This window comes from Simochromis diagramma, unplaced genomic scaffold (genome assembly GCF_900408965.1).
Source record: "Simochromis diagramma unplaced genomic scaffold, fSimDia1.1 OVJJ01000216.1, whole genome shotgun sequence".
Classification (NCBI taxonomy): Eukaryota; Metazoa; Chordata; class Actinopteri; order Cichliformes; family Cichlidae; genus Simochromis; species Simochromis diagramma.
The window spans coordinates 19,928,736-19,941,887 of record NW_024386883.1 but is presented as its reverse complement, the minus strand read 5'-3'; the positions used below and the strand labels follow the sequence as shown (position 1 = coordinate 19,941,887).

The window sequence follows — 13,152 nt, the reverse complement described above, 5'->3', positions numbered from 1 at the left end:
CAGGCAAATTAGTCCTGCAGAGACTTGGATCTGTTATCATTTCAACTCAAAAGCGGGAAAAAAAAGGAAAACGTCAACAGTCAAGCTTATAATGTAAGTTTTTATTAAATAGTATTAGTGACAAAAATCAAAAGATTATAAATTCCAAAATAAATGAAAAAGATTATGCAGACAAACAGGCGAAGCTCGGCACAGTATCATTCATATACAACTGTGAACACCTGATTTTTCAGTTTCAGAGTATAAAACATTTTGCTGCGGTGCTGCTTGATTGCTCGTGTAGTCCAGAAAACACTGGGGAGGAAATCCAGGAGTAATGTGAGGAAACAACCTCCAAATCAAACCGAGTTGTCCTCTTTCTCAGGATTCCTGATCAGAGAGAAATGTTGAGCAAACTGAAGGAAAACTCAGCTTCTTTATAACACAGAACACACTGAACACCTTTCACATGACCCTAACACCGATCAACATCAAGTCCTGAAATTATGTGAGCATATGAGATTATTGACATTTATGGGAGAGTTTAGTGGATACTTAAAGTAACTGTAAGATCCAGTATTATAACTCACAGCATGCTGGCCACAGTCTTGTTTCTCTTGTATTTAATTTCGAGAGCTGAATGACTTTTGGTTTGTGTGTCCAATAGTCCAGTGGATACAGGTGATGTTGTTCATTTCCACTAGTTAGAAATTTTGTTCTGATTGGTCCCTTTGATGGTGCCTGTTTCCACATGATTGACTACACCAGACGTAGGAGTGTAGCTAAAGCCCAGCAGAAACTTCCATGTGTACAGGAGAAGCAGCTGGTTGTGTTGGCTGAAGGTGGTGCTGTCAGGAGGCTACTGCTACAAACTCTCTGCTGTGTGTGAGTGAAATCAAAATGGTGACTCTAATACTCACAGAAAAGTATTTTACTGCATTCCTAACCTGTAAAAAATGAGCTACATCTATTCTTTCGATGGCTTCAACAGAACGTTTTATCCAGAAAATGGTAATTCTGGTTGACCTTAAAAAAAGATCTTCCATAGCTGATCAGATGGTTCATGGTGTCTGCTGGTCTGGGACACATGTTACAGTTTGCATACTGGAGTTACTGTCTGAGACAATTCTAGGTCATATCTTGACTTATGGCATCATATTTTTGGATCTTAGATGTTGTTTTTTTCCTGTAGCACATATTACTGGCACCTGATTTAACCCCTTGACATCCTCCAGGTCACCAGTGAAGCCCTTGGAATTATGGCTGCACTTTAGCCACATGCTAAATGTGGATAGTTGTTACCTTTCAAATTAACTGTGTTAAAAGCATGTTGGCCTTTCAGTTCTTCTGTTATATTAGTTCCATTTGGATATGACACACAGGTGAAAATTCTGTATAAAGGGGTAGACCCGAACTCAAAATGGATTACTGGTGACTTGCTGGATGTTAAGAGGGAAAATTTATATTTGAGTATATTAAAAGACTGGAAAGGGGGGAAAATCTTTTAAACCAAAGGTAAAATATTGGAAAAAAAACACTCACTTAAAAATTTTATGTGTGTCACATCAAGAAAGGTTCAGTGTAAATTTACCACAAAACACATTTTCAGTGAATGTGCTTACATGGCTATGTAGCGTCCTGCTATTAATGATATGGAAACTATGATAATACGAGCATCCTGGTTTCTGCATATTGTTCAAGCTGGTGATATCTGACATTTCAATAACTGATCGTCATCAATTCCACCGTTGACCAATTTGCTGCAGGTGGGGTTTTTGACAGTAAGGGAGTTTGGAAATTGCTTTGGAAGTTCAGGGCAATGATTATTTGTGGACATTTTTAGGCAGCAAACAGAACAGATTAGAAACTTGTCATCCTTGCATCCTAGTCAGGTGCTTGAAAAAACCCAACTGCCTCCTTTCGATGTGGAGCTCCTCACCTTGTCGCTAAGGTTGAGGCCAGCTACCCTTCATAAAAAGCTTATTTCTACTGTCCACTAGCCAGAGTTTGTGACGTCTTTATACATTTTCTGGAAACCTAAACGAATGCAAGTAAATTCCTGTGACATTGCGGCGCACCATTAGTGCTGCTGCAACTAGAAATCAGGACTTCTTTCACTGGTAGCAGTTATGTATGATGAGGTTTGTTTGTGTCACCTTCATAGCAGAAAAAAAACACTCTTTAATAAGCTTGAAATAATTTGCTGACTGATTAAGCCTGCCTCATATTGAAGACGCTCTGAATTTTTGAAATGTAGGTGTCAATAGCAGGACACTTAAACATAACCAGTAAACATATCTCCACATAAACACGCTCACAATTTCAAAGCATATGACACATCAGTCTGTATTCCTAAACTGCATTAATATGAATATAACTCTTGGGGCAGATCACAGATCAGAGCGCTGTCAGCTGTTCTTCCGCACATCCATCCGCTTCCGCTTGTCCTTTTCAGGGTCGCGGGGGGCACTGGGGCCTATCCTAGCTGTCATATGGCGAGAGGCGGGGTTCACCCTGGAGAGGTCTCCAGTCTGTCGCAGGGCCAACACACAGGGACAGACAACCATTTGCGCTCACATTCACACCCATGGGCAATTTGGATTAACCAATTAACCTATCCCCACTAACTGCATGTCTTTGGACGGCGGGAGGAAGCTGGAGTACCCGGAGGGAACCCACGCAAACACGGGGAGAACATGCAAACTCCACACAGAAAGACCCCGGCCTGATGGTGGAATTGAACTCAAGACCTTCTTGCTGTGCGGCAACAGTGCTAACCACCGTGCTCCTGCTCTTCAGCTCATGTTCCTGAAAAAGGTCTTCATGCTCAAACTTCTGAGCCCTCTCTGATCTGGACATTGTGTTCTGTGTGAATGTGACGAAGCACAAAGGAAGAGGAGGGGACTGGAGTGAAGGTCAAGAAGAGGTTTAAAAAAGTTATCCCCCCCAACCAAAACACTGGTCAACCCCCTCTGCTGCTTCAGTTTAAGACAGTGCTCATAGAAAAAGTAATTCCAGTTCATTTAGTTAGAGTTTGTTAAGCCCCGCTGCTTGTCTTGATTTCTCTCAGGTGTTTTGTTCAGGTGCTCTCTGTTCAGAGTTCTACAGTATTCAGTCATTCACGGTGAACATGAACACTTCTCCTTCTGCCTGCCAAATCCCTCTTAATCTTTTTCTTTTCTTTTCTGAATTCAACACTTTTCCCATTCATCCATTTTTATAGTTCTTCCTCCCCTTTTTTCACTTCCCTTGCCACCCGACATTTCATCCTTAATCTTCTTTTATGCTTCCCTTTTTCTCTTTACTTTGTACCTTCTATTTCTCTCCTCACCAACAGACTGACAAACAGGTAGATGGATAGAAGCGTCTTGTCCAATAACGAGCCTTGGCTAGGATCACATGCCTGTGGAGGAGAGTCCCAGGCCGGCTGCTTTGCTCATGCAGGGTAAACCCTGAGCTCCGGCTTTTGGGAAATCGTGGGCCACCACGCGGCCATTCTCCCCTCCAAGTCCTGACGGTCCAACTCCTAACCCACCAGCAACCGCTCCTCCTCCTGCCACCGCTATCCCGCCAAGGCTGGTGCTCATCATGGCGGCATCAATAAGCTCCTGCAAGACAGGGAGAGATGAGACAAAAGTTATTTAAGCACACAGACTCACACAAAGACAAGTCTTTATTAAATTCAGTTTAAATAGTTAAATTGTTTGGCAAAGAGGAAAAATATCTCAAAACTCTTTCGTTTAGCAGATGAAAATCCTTCTAATAGTTTCAACAGTGAGTTTTTCTCTTGACCTCAGTTTCCAGTTAACAGAATTAATATTACCTTTTTAAGGCCAGAATTAATCAGCCACATTTCACGTGAATTTACTTTGGATATCCATAATGTAGATATTTTTATTTCCATCCATAACCAGATAGCAAAAAGTCTATTTGGATCTTATCGACAAATTCTTCGAGTCCATGTTGTTTCTTTTATTTATTCAGTTTTTATATTTCATATGTTGAAAATTTTACTTTTTGCCAGTGTACTTTCCAGACTCTTCGCTCTATGTGAAAGATGTTCTTTCTGCACAAATCAAAAAGATGTGATGTTCATGCTCCCAGCATGAACAATAACAATCACCAAATATCAGCATAGAAATGTATTCTACTAAACACTTACCTTGATTAATTTGATTAATGGAGGGATATTCTTGTTGTTTTTGGCTTTCACATCCACCAACACAGAGTGGAAACCTGGTGGATGCTGAGGAAGTTCATGAGGTATCAATAATAAATGTGTGTGTGTGTGTGTGTGTGTGTGGGGGGGGGGGGGGGTTTTAAAATGATGTTTTAACAAATTAACAACAGTAAACATTGCCTAGCGGAAGAGGATGGATGGAGGAAGTATTGCCTCCTATTACACTAGATGGTTTTTCCACTGAGGTTCTTTAGTTTCTTTATTCGTCAGATTTCTAGTTTGATTCATAGACATTCAGTCGGCTGAAGTCAGAAATAATGACGCACTTTATATATGTTAATATTGTTCACAGAGTTATGACTCTGAGAAGTAAGACTTTTGGCATAAACTACAGTGATCTGGTTGAAGGCTCCTAATTGCCTCCATGAGTTGTTTCACAGCTGCACATCCAGTTTTTGGATAAATGATGCTTGAATGAGTGTGTACCGCAGTAGACCGTGTGTGTGTGTGTGTGTGTGTGTGTGTGTGTGTGTGTGTGTGTGTGTGTGTGTGTGTGTGTGTGTAAAAGAGTCATCACCAAAAGTGATCAGAGTAGAAGTTGTTTTTCAGTAGCAGAATGAAGCTCTTTCCCTCAGCCTCACCTCTCAGTAAAACTAATGATGTGGATCCAAAGTTAATATCCTGCATCGGGCCTCTGAGGCTCCCACGCTCCCTCTCTGTTTGCTGCAGAGTGCCGACAGTCGTCAGGCAGATTGGTACAAATAAATCCTGGATTTATTCACTTACTGAAGCAGCTTCAGCGCCTACAACGCCTTGGAGCGAGCGTACTTACGTCTGAACGCCCGACACCGAGCACCATGGGCATCTCCCCTCATGTCTCTGCATCTCCTGCCCATCTTTTTCGTTTTGATAGAAGGTTTTATTATGATAGCAGCTCTACATATGATGTCAACAACAAAACAGCATCTGTCCCTGCAGAGTCAGACCATCACTGCTGTTGCCTGCAGATAATAATAGCCACCTGTTAAACCATCGTGAAGCAGACCAGAGATTTTTGTGTCCTGAATATGAAAATGTCTCCTTCCAACACTGTGGCCCCAATGACGGCCCTGTTGAAGCTAAAACTGAATTTTAAGCATCACTTGTCGATTTGGCCAGTTTTTAAGTACAAAAAGTAAGAATCTGATGATAAGTAAAAGACATTATAGACCTTACAGGGGCGTTTTCATGTAGAGACTTGATTCAAAATAAGTCTCAATGTGAAGAGAAGTAATAAAGCCACTGAGTAATAGGTGGAAAAACTTAAAGCTGGTGTTAAACAGGTGGAAAGTTTCAAACAGATGAATGCAAACAGGTTGGAATATAGGTGGGAAGGATTCCTTTTTTGGAGACCATGAACTTTTCTAATCTAATACACAGTTGTTGATATGATATCTTAACTGTCATAAAGTGAATGTACAAACTTGACTGGACATGCATGTCTTTGGACTGTAGCAGGAAGCTCGAAAATCTTGAGAAAACTCTTGCAGCAACACAGAGAGCATGCAAACTCCAGGAAGAATCATCTGTCCCAGGAAGATTAATCCTGATGTCCACTTCTATGTGACAAATTAGTATCAAGGTTTGCACAGATGTTACTAATGAAGAACAAAGAACTTTAGTGATCTGCAGCCTCATTAGGACAGGAAGTTGTGTCAGAATGTGAGCATGGAGCATAAGGTTTATACTGATCATATGCAATTAAGCCACAAAGCATCTCACGCCACTTAATGCAAAAGTAATGCAACAACTTACTTTGTCCAGGAAACAAATGACAAGTAACGTGTAATGCATTTCTTTTCTTGAATAAACATCCCAACACATGGCAGATATTTGTCATGTATGGATTTAACACGATCGGTATCTCTGCTTCTAGCGCGTTCTCATCCCTCGGGTATTAATTAATGCAGTTTTGTCGCTGCCGTGTCTCTGTTGAGCACAGGGTGTCCTTTAGTTTCTGTGCCTTGACACAGTAGGTTATGAGATCAGTGTGAGGGGTCTGTCCTCAAATCCCATCATTAGTGAGTGTATGGGTTATTGTTGTGAGCTGTGTAGCCCAAACCACAATCTTCTCGTAAACCTAACTGCAGTTTTCAGAAACCTGAAAACTAGGACTACTTCACAGCACCTAAATTTAACCACTATTATAAGAAATATAAATAAATAAACCATTTGGGTCCTTTGACTAGACCTAACTAGTCCTGATCTTTGTCACGTATACCCCCAACCGTTCATTTTCAAGTGCAGGATGCTTCTTAAACCCAAACCACAAGCTCTTCCTCAAGTCCATCAAGTACTTGTTAGTGCTTCAGTCTAACAAAGTTCTTTTCAGCTTCTAAACCTAATCCCGAACGTTTTAGTGTTTAAACTTAACCAGTTACTTTTGATCTATCTAGACCTCTAATATGGGACCATTATCTCTCAGTATCAGCTAATGCCACAATGACAAAGAACGTCTCGCATCTAAGAAAAAGCCATTATATTATGGGCTGGGGTAAGAAAGTGCTGGTGCCTTAGACGATGGTCAATCTAATCGCAACTTGGCACCAAAGTTATGTTGGAGCACAAAGACACATGCAAACAACCTTAAATAAAAAGAAAAGCTACAGCTGCAAAGACCAGAACAGCCTCACAATCCAAATGTTTAGTGAAGTTAAAAACCCTTGCTTCTCTGTTACGGGAGACTATGATGCAATATTAACAGCCTAGTTTCAACAATGTATCAGAAGAGAATGCATCATGGATATTCCTTTATTGATTATCAGTCCCGTGTGTGCTGTCGTGCTCCTTCACATGAATTCCTCTGCAGCAGGTAACCATTGTGTAGCCCTGCTCCGTATGTGCCCCCATCTGCTCTTACTGATGAAATCTTGGCCACATGTTGTGTCACCACTGCAGAGTTTTTTAAGTCCTCCCTTTGTGCTCAGACAGAAATGTGAAGTGAATGCAAAGTCCAGCGGAGAGGAGACCTGACACACTGGTGCTTCTGCTGTGGAAAAACGACTCTAATGACTTGTTTGTTCCTTCTGAGCAGCCCATCAAAGTCTCAGTATTAACCAGCACAGTCAGTAATGAGGCGACCGCAGTTTCATCACATACGGACGCCGGCGATAAAGAGGAGCTCGAGACCCGAGTGGCAGATGAGCAGAGTTCAGTTGATGTACTTTGAAATGGCAGAAGTGTTTTTGCTCCTGCCCTGTGGCTCCATGCAGAAAAGGGCAGCAGCTCATGCACATGATTAAAAATAAAACTGCACCCATGAATGAACGAACTTTGAGTTCTCTGGTGTAAAAGAAACATGCACTAAAATTATGTTTATCTATTTGACCAGGCTTAAAACACCCACTTAGCTGGAACGAAGGTTATATATCACCTACAGAGATGCTGTACTACTACTACTACAAAAAAAAAAAACTAGTACAAAATATACAGGAAATGTCTGTAAATTTGAGACTGGGATGTTTTCATGACTGAAAGTTCTAAAATCTTTTAAATCTATTCAGAAATTCTGAAGCCATCATAATTAAGCCTAAAGACAGAAAACTGAACTACCACAGAAACCAGTAAGTACTACACCAAACTGAAACAGTGGAAACTAAACTTGACTAAAGCAAACCTGAATCTGTTGCACTCCCCTAAATATATGGCTAAAATACTCTTTTCTTCCTGTTAAGTACCACCTTTGATTTGTAGTGGTCTGACTGGAGTTCTATTCTTTTTTCTGTCCCTCGGATCCATATAGACACATGAGCCGTGCACTGATAATATTCAGATATACCTACTCAGTTCGCCCTAACGTATGTTCTTCAGCATACAGTGGGGCAAAAAAGTATTTAGTCAGCCACCGATTGTGCAAGTTCCCCCACTTAAAATGATGACAGAGGTCAGTAATTTGTACCAGAGGTACACTTCAACTGTGAGAGACAGAATGTGAAAGAAAAATCCATGAATCCACATGGTAGGATTTGTAAAGAATTTATTCATAAAGTAGGGTGGAAAATAAGTATTTGGTCACCTGAAACAAGGAAAATCTCTGGCTCTCACAGACCTGTAACGTCTTCTGTAAGAAGCTTTTCTGTCCCCCACTCGTTACCTGTATGAATGGCACCTGTTTGAACTCATCATCTGTATAAAAGACACCTGTCCACAGCCTCAAACAGTCAGACTCCAAACTCCGCCATGGCCAAGACCAAAGAGCTTTCGAAGGACACCAGGAAAAGTATTGTAGACCTGCACCAGACTGGGAAGAGTGAATCTACAATAGACAAGCAGCTTGGTGTGAAAAAATCAACTGTGGGAGCAATCATCAGAAAATGGAAGACATACAAGACCACTGATAATCTCCCTCGATCTGGGGCTCCACGCAAGATCTCATCCCGTGGGGTCAAAATGATCATGAGAACGGTGAGCAAAGATCCCAGAACCACACGGGGGGACCTGGTGAATGACCTGCAGAGAGCTGGGACCAAAGTAACAAAGGTCACCATCAGTAACACACTACAACGGCAGGGAATCAAATCCCGCAGTGCCAGACGTGTTCCGCTGCTGAAGCCAGTGCATGTCCAGGCCCGTCTGAAGTTCGCCAGAGAGCACATGGATGATACAGCAGAGGATTGGGAGAATGTCATGTGGTCAGATGAAACCAAAGTAGAACTTTTTGGTATAAACTCAACTCGTCGTGTTTGGAGGAAGAAGAATACTGAGTTGCATCCCAAGAACACCATACCTACTGTGAAGCATGGGGGTGGAAACATCATGCTATGGGGCTGTTTTTCTGCCAAGGGGACAGGACGACTGATCCGTGTTAAGGACAGAATGAATGGGGCCATGTATCGTGAGATTTTGAGCCAAAACCTCCTTCCATCAGTGAGAACTTTGAAGATGAAACGAGGCTGGGTCTTCCAACATGACAATGATCCAAAACACACCGCCCGGGCAACAAAGGAGTGGCTCCGTAAGAAGCATTTGAAAGTCCTGGAGTGGCCTAGCCAGTCTCCAGACCTCAACCCCATAGAAAATCTGTGGCGGGAGTTGAAAGTCCGTGTTGCTCGGCGACAGCCCCAAAACATCACTGCTCTCGAGAAGATCTGCATGGAGGAATGGGCCAAAATACCAGCTACTGTGTGTGCAAACCTGGTAAAGACCTATAGTAAACGTTTGACCTCTGTTATTGCCAACAAAGGTTATATTACAAAGTATTGAGTTGTATTTTTGTTATTGACCAAATACTTATTTTCCACCCTGATTTACGAATAAATTCTTTACAAATCCTACCATGTGGATTCATGGATTTTTTTTTTTCACATTCTGTCTCTCACAGTTGAAGTGTACCTCTGGTGCAAATTACTGACCTCTGTCATCATTTTAGGTGGGGGAACTTGCACAATCGGTGGCTGACTAAATACTTGTTTGCCCCACTGTATATTACCCATCTGTCTCCATCACCTTCATTCACTAATATTCCTCTCCATCTCTGGTTGTTGGTGTTGCTTCTGTGAGAACTTTTATGTTATTTTTTTATTCTTCCTAACTTAAATTTGCAAATCAAATCTGTTGCCAGAGCCAGCTTTGTTTCAAAAAACAACCTTGAGAAGGTTATCCGTGCTTTCATCATGCTCAGAATGAATTACTGCATTTTTATGTGGACTCGGGCTCTTCCAAAATGCTCCTGCGAGAGTCCTGACTGATGCACACAAACAAGTAAATGAGTACACATCACCATCCTGGCTGCAAAATTCCAACATGTGTTTGCTCCCAAGTGCTAATCACACTTGTTTCATGTACCATGCTACTCATTTAGATCACATCACCAGCAGCTATTTAAACCACCAGATTGTATTCAACAGATAAATTTCAAGCTGAAGCTCAGAAATGATCTAGAGGAGAACAACCTCTCCTCCAGATCATCTACCTCTGTAACAGTTAACAAATCAGTGCACAAGTGCAAGAAACAAGGTCTGTAAAGACATGGACGAGTGAGTTTGGTGTGGTTAATCTTGACAGGCCTGCACAGAGTCCTGACCTCAACCTGACAGAACACCTTTGGACTGAATTAGAGCAGAGACTGTGAGCCAGACCTTCTCATCCAACATCCGTGCCTGACCTGGCAAATGGGCTACTAGAGAATGATCAGAAATTTCCATAAAGACACTCCTAAACTTTCTGGAAAGCCTTCTTAAAAGAGTTGAAGCTAATATAGCTGCAAAGTTCTAAGCATATGAATAAAAGTGGGATGTCACTAAAGTTCATATGTGAGTGAAGGCAGACGAGCACTGCAGATTGATACTTTTGGCAATATATTGTATGTTCACGCTGGCCAGGACAGCCCAACTTCTGACAGCTATGTAATAGACATTTGTGCTTCATTTAGATCAAAAGAAGCTAAAAAAAAGTACGGCAACATCAGATATGTGCAATATCCAGCTAAAACATTTCAGGCTCAGCGTTTAAAAGCAAAAATCGCAGACTTGTTTTTACAATTTTACCATTTCTCTGTTCTCACCTTCATCCTTCTTGACTCAATCCGAGACTTGTAGCAGAACTCGACCAGAGCCACCAGCATGGCCAGGCCCAGCCCACCAATCAGGATGTAGAAAACTCCAGCTACATTGCTCAGACTGAGCGCGCTAGTTTTGTCCTATCAGCACAGAGAAGTGAGGTTAGAGACACCGAATCATGGTGCACAGAGGCATGACATCACTATGGTTTGAATCCAACTGTAAGCAAAAGGACAAAATTATTTTTAAAAAGTTTAAAATGGTCTAAAATCCCAAAGCTAAATAGAAGTTTCTAACTAAGAAGACCATTATGCAGCGTTCAAAGGCTGTGATATTCTGACAAATGGAAATATAAATCCCCTCAGAGAATGTCTGAGATCCCCTGAATTATGGAATTTAATATGAAATTACTTTTGGGCGACATCCACTCAAATTTGAAATTTGAAATTTACTGCCTAACTGATAAGTTTGTAGTTTCCATTCAAAACATAAAACCTAATCGGTGACACCTGCCAGGAAAGTAAGTTTTAATTGTGCTTTGATGTTTTTGTACATCAGAGTCTATTTTGAGATATGAACAAACTCCTCTTTGTAAAAAATCATCACTTTTTCCTAGCTAATCACAATAAGGAAACAGTTAAAATAGTTAATAAATGCTAACAAGTGTTAACAAATAACAAACATTAAAACTAATTAAAATGAGAGTTTGTCACTCCAAGAGTCTAATTCAACCATCTAGTCTTTAGCCCAATATTATCTGATATATAAATGTATTTAAAAGTCCAAATGTATCTGACCCTACTGAACAGGGCAAAGACCCTGCTAATGTTCATCTCCTCATGAAAAGAATGACCCTCCGTTGCCTCAATCATAGCCTTTGAACATCCACATCTATTGATCTGTCACATGCAGCTTCATGCACGAAAATGCAAACAAAATGAGGAAAAAAAATTATCTTGAAATTCTTAACAAAAAGGTCTTATACTTCAATTCAGAGGTTCATTATATCTGTGCTGGTCTTCACGGTCATAGAAATGTGTCATTTATGAAAAATAGCTTCATATCACAATCTTTTAAAACACAGACTCAGTTGGCGAGCTCTTGTATTTTGCACGTTCTTTCCTCACATGCATCGCTTGGTTTTTGGTGGGTGTGACTTAGCTTTTTCATCCAATAGCATGCAGCCTGTTAGAAAAAAAGAAAGGAGGAAATAGTGGGCGGGGCCTCCCTTCAACAGTAGGAAGTGCTGTGAGCCTATCAGTGGGATTTCCTCTCCACACTGTCATGTTAACCTCAACCAATCAGCTTCTGGGAAATCCCACCAAAAGACACTAAAAATGTCAGACTTCTTAAAAACAAAGTCATCTGAATTTGTATGTAACATCTGCTGTAATAGTATAGTTCATTGATGCTTTATAGTTGTTAACCAGTTAGCTAAGAGATCATGTGAATGATAGTAGAAATCAGCTTGTTAACAGAGATCTTTTAACCAAATACACTGATTAGATACCAGGTAGGTTAAATTTTCTTTTAAGAATTGTTTCTGGGAATAAACAGCCACGGGTCATTTTTAAAGTTGTCCCTGCCATCACCCTTGTATTTACAAGTGTTTTACAGACTGCATCAATAAGATCAACAGCCTTTATAGGGACTTTTCTTTGTTTGTGAGACTTGTACATAATCTGTTGTCCTATGTAGTGGTGTTAAAGTATAGTAGTATAATATGTTACTGAAAAAACTCAGCAGCTGAGCTCACTGAGCTGTGAAGCATGATCACTGCCATTACTGACAAAGTGTAAACAAAATGTAGATAAACTCCAGAATTAATCATGTCACATTAAACATTTTGAAAACTTGAGGGCATTTTGTTTTTTTTTACATAATGTGAAAGCCTTCTGAATACAGCTTCTGATATGAATGGCTTCAATAAAGAGATGACAAAGATCAATTTTAGTAAATGAATCTCTATTAGTGGACACATCTTATCATCTCTGTATATTATTGTTATGGAAAGTTCTCTCTACACTAAACTAATCCAAAGGGAAGGTGGAAATACACCAATCATCGGCATGACTCTCAGTGCTGCACTTTCAGTCTGACATTAAAAGTGTCTTTTCTCAACAGATTGATGAACGTTTTTCCACCATTTGTTAGTCACGGTCTGTTACTCAGCGAGTTCAGAAGAAGCAGGAGGTACATGACAGATTGGAGACAAAAACATCAGCATTTGTGTGTGGGAAGGAAAGGGGAGGAGGGAGGATGGGTGGGGGCGAAGCTGTGGTCATTTGCTTCAATTTAATCAAAGTTGGTCAGCAGCCATAAACAGAGGGAGAGAGAGAGGGAGAGAGAGAGAGAGAGAGACTCAAAGAGCGAGAGAGGAAGAAACAGGCAAATATATCTGCATTTATAAAAATCTGACATTTTACATCTGACCTGTGTGAAGGGAACGCAAACCTG

General features: G+C 40.8%; 2 protein-coding genes across 5 annotated transcripts in view; one reads left to right on the top strand and one right to left on the bottom strand.

The window, feature by feature from the left end:
• LOC120734041 overlaps window positions 1–13,152 on the top strand; it is a 299,153-nt gene that overhangs the window by 55,224 nt on the left and 230,777 nt on the right. The gene's annotated exons all lie outside the window — the stretch shown is intronic.
• The window catches only part of LOC120734028 (glutamate receptor 1-like), a 103,112-nt gene continuing 92,624 nt past the window's right edge, over window positions 2,665–13,152 (bottom strand). For 2 of the 4 annotated variants that reach the window (XM_040032585.1, XM_040032586.1), the window contains exons 17-18: window positions 10,701–10,835; window positions 2,665–3,587 (exon numbers count right to left, since the gene is read on the bottom strand). In XM_040032585.1, the coding sequence (XP_039888519.1) occupies window positions 3,375–3,587; window positions 10,701–10,835 (348 nt within the window). In that variant the 3' untranslated portion in view covers window positions 2,665–3,374. Of the gene's footprint in view, window positions 3,588–10,700; window positions 11,881–13,152 lie in introns of those variants that run through there. The other 2 variants (XM_040032587.1, XM_040032588.1) reach the window with 1 other exon arrangement.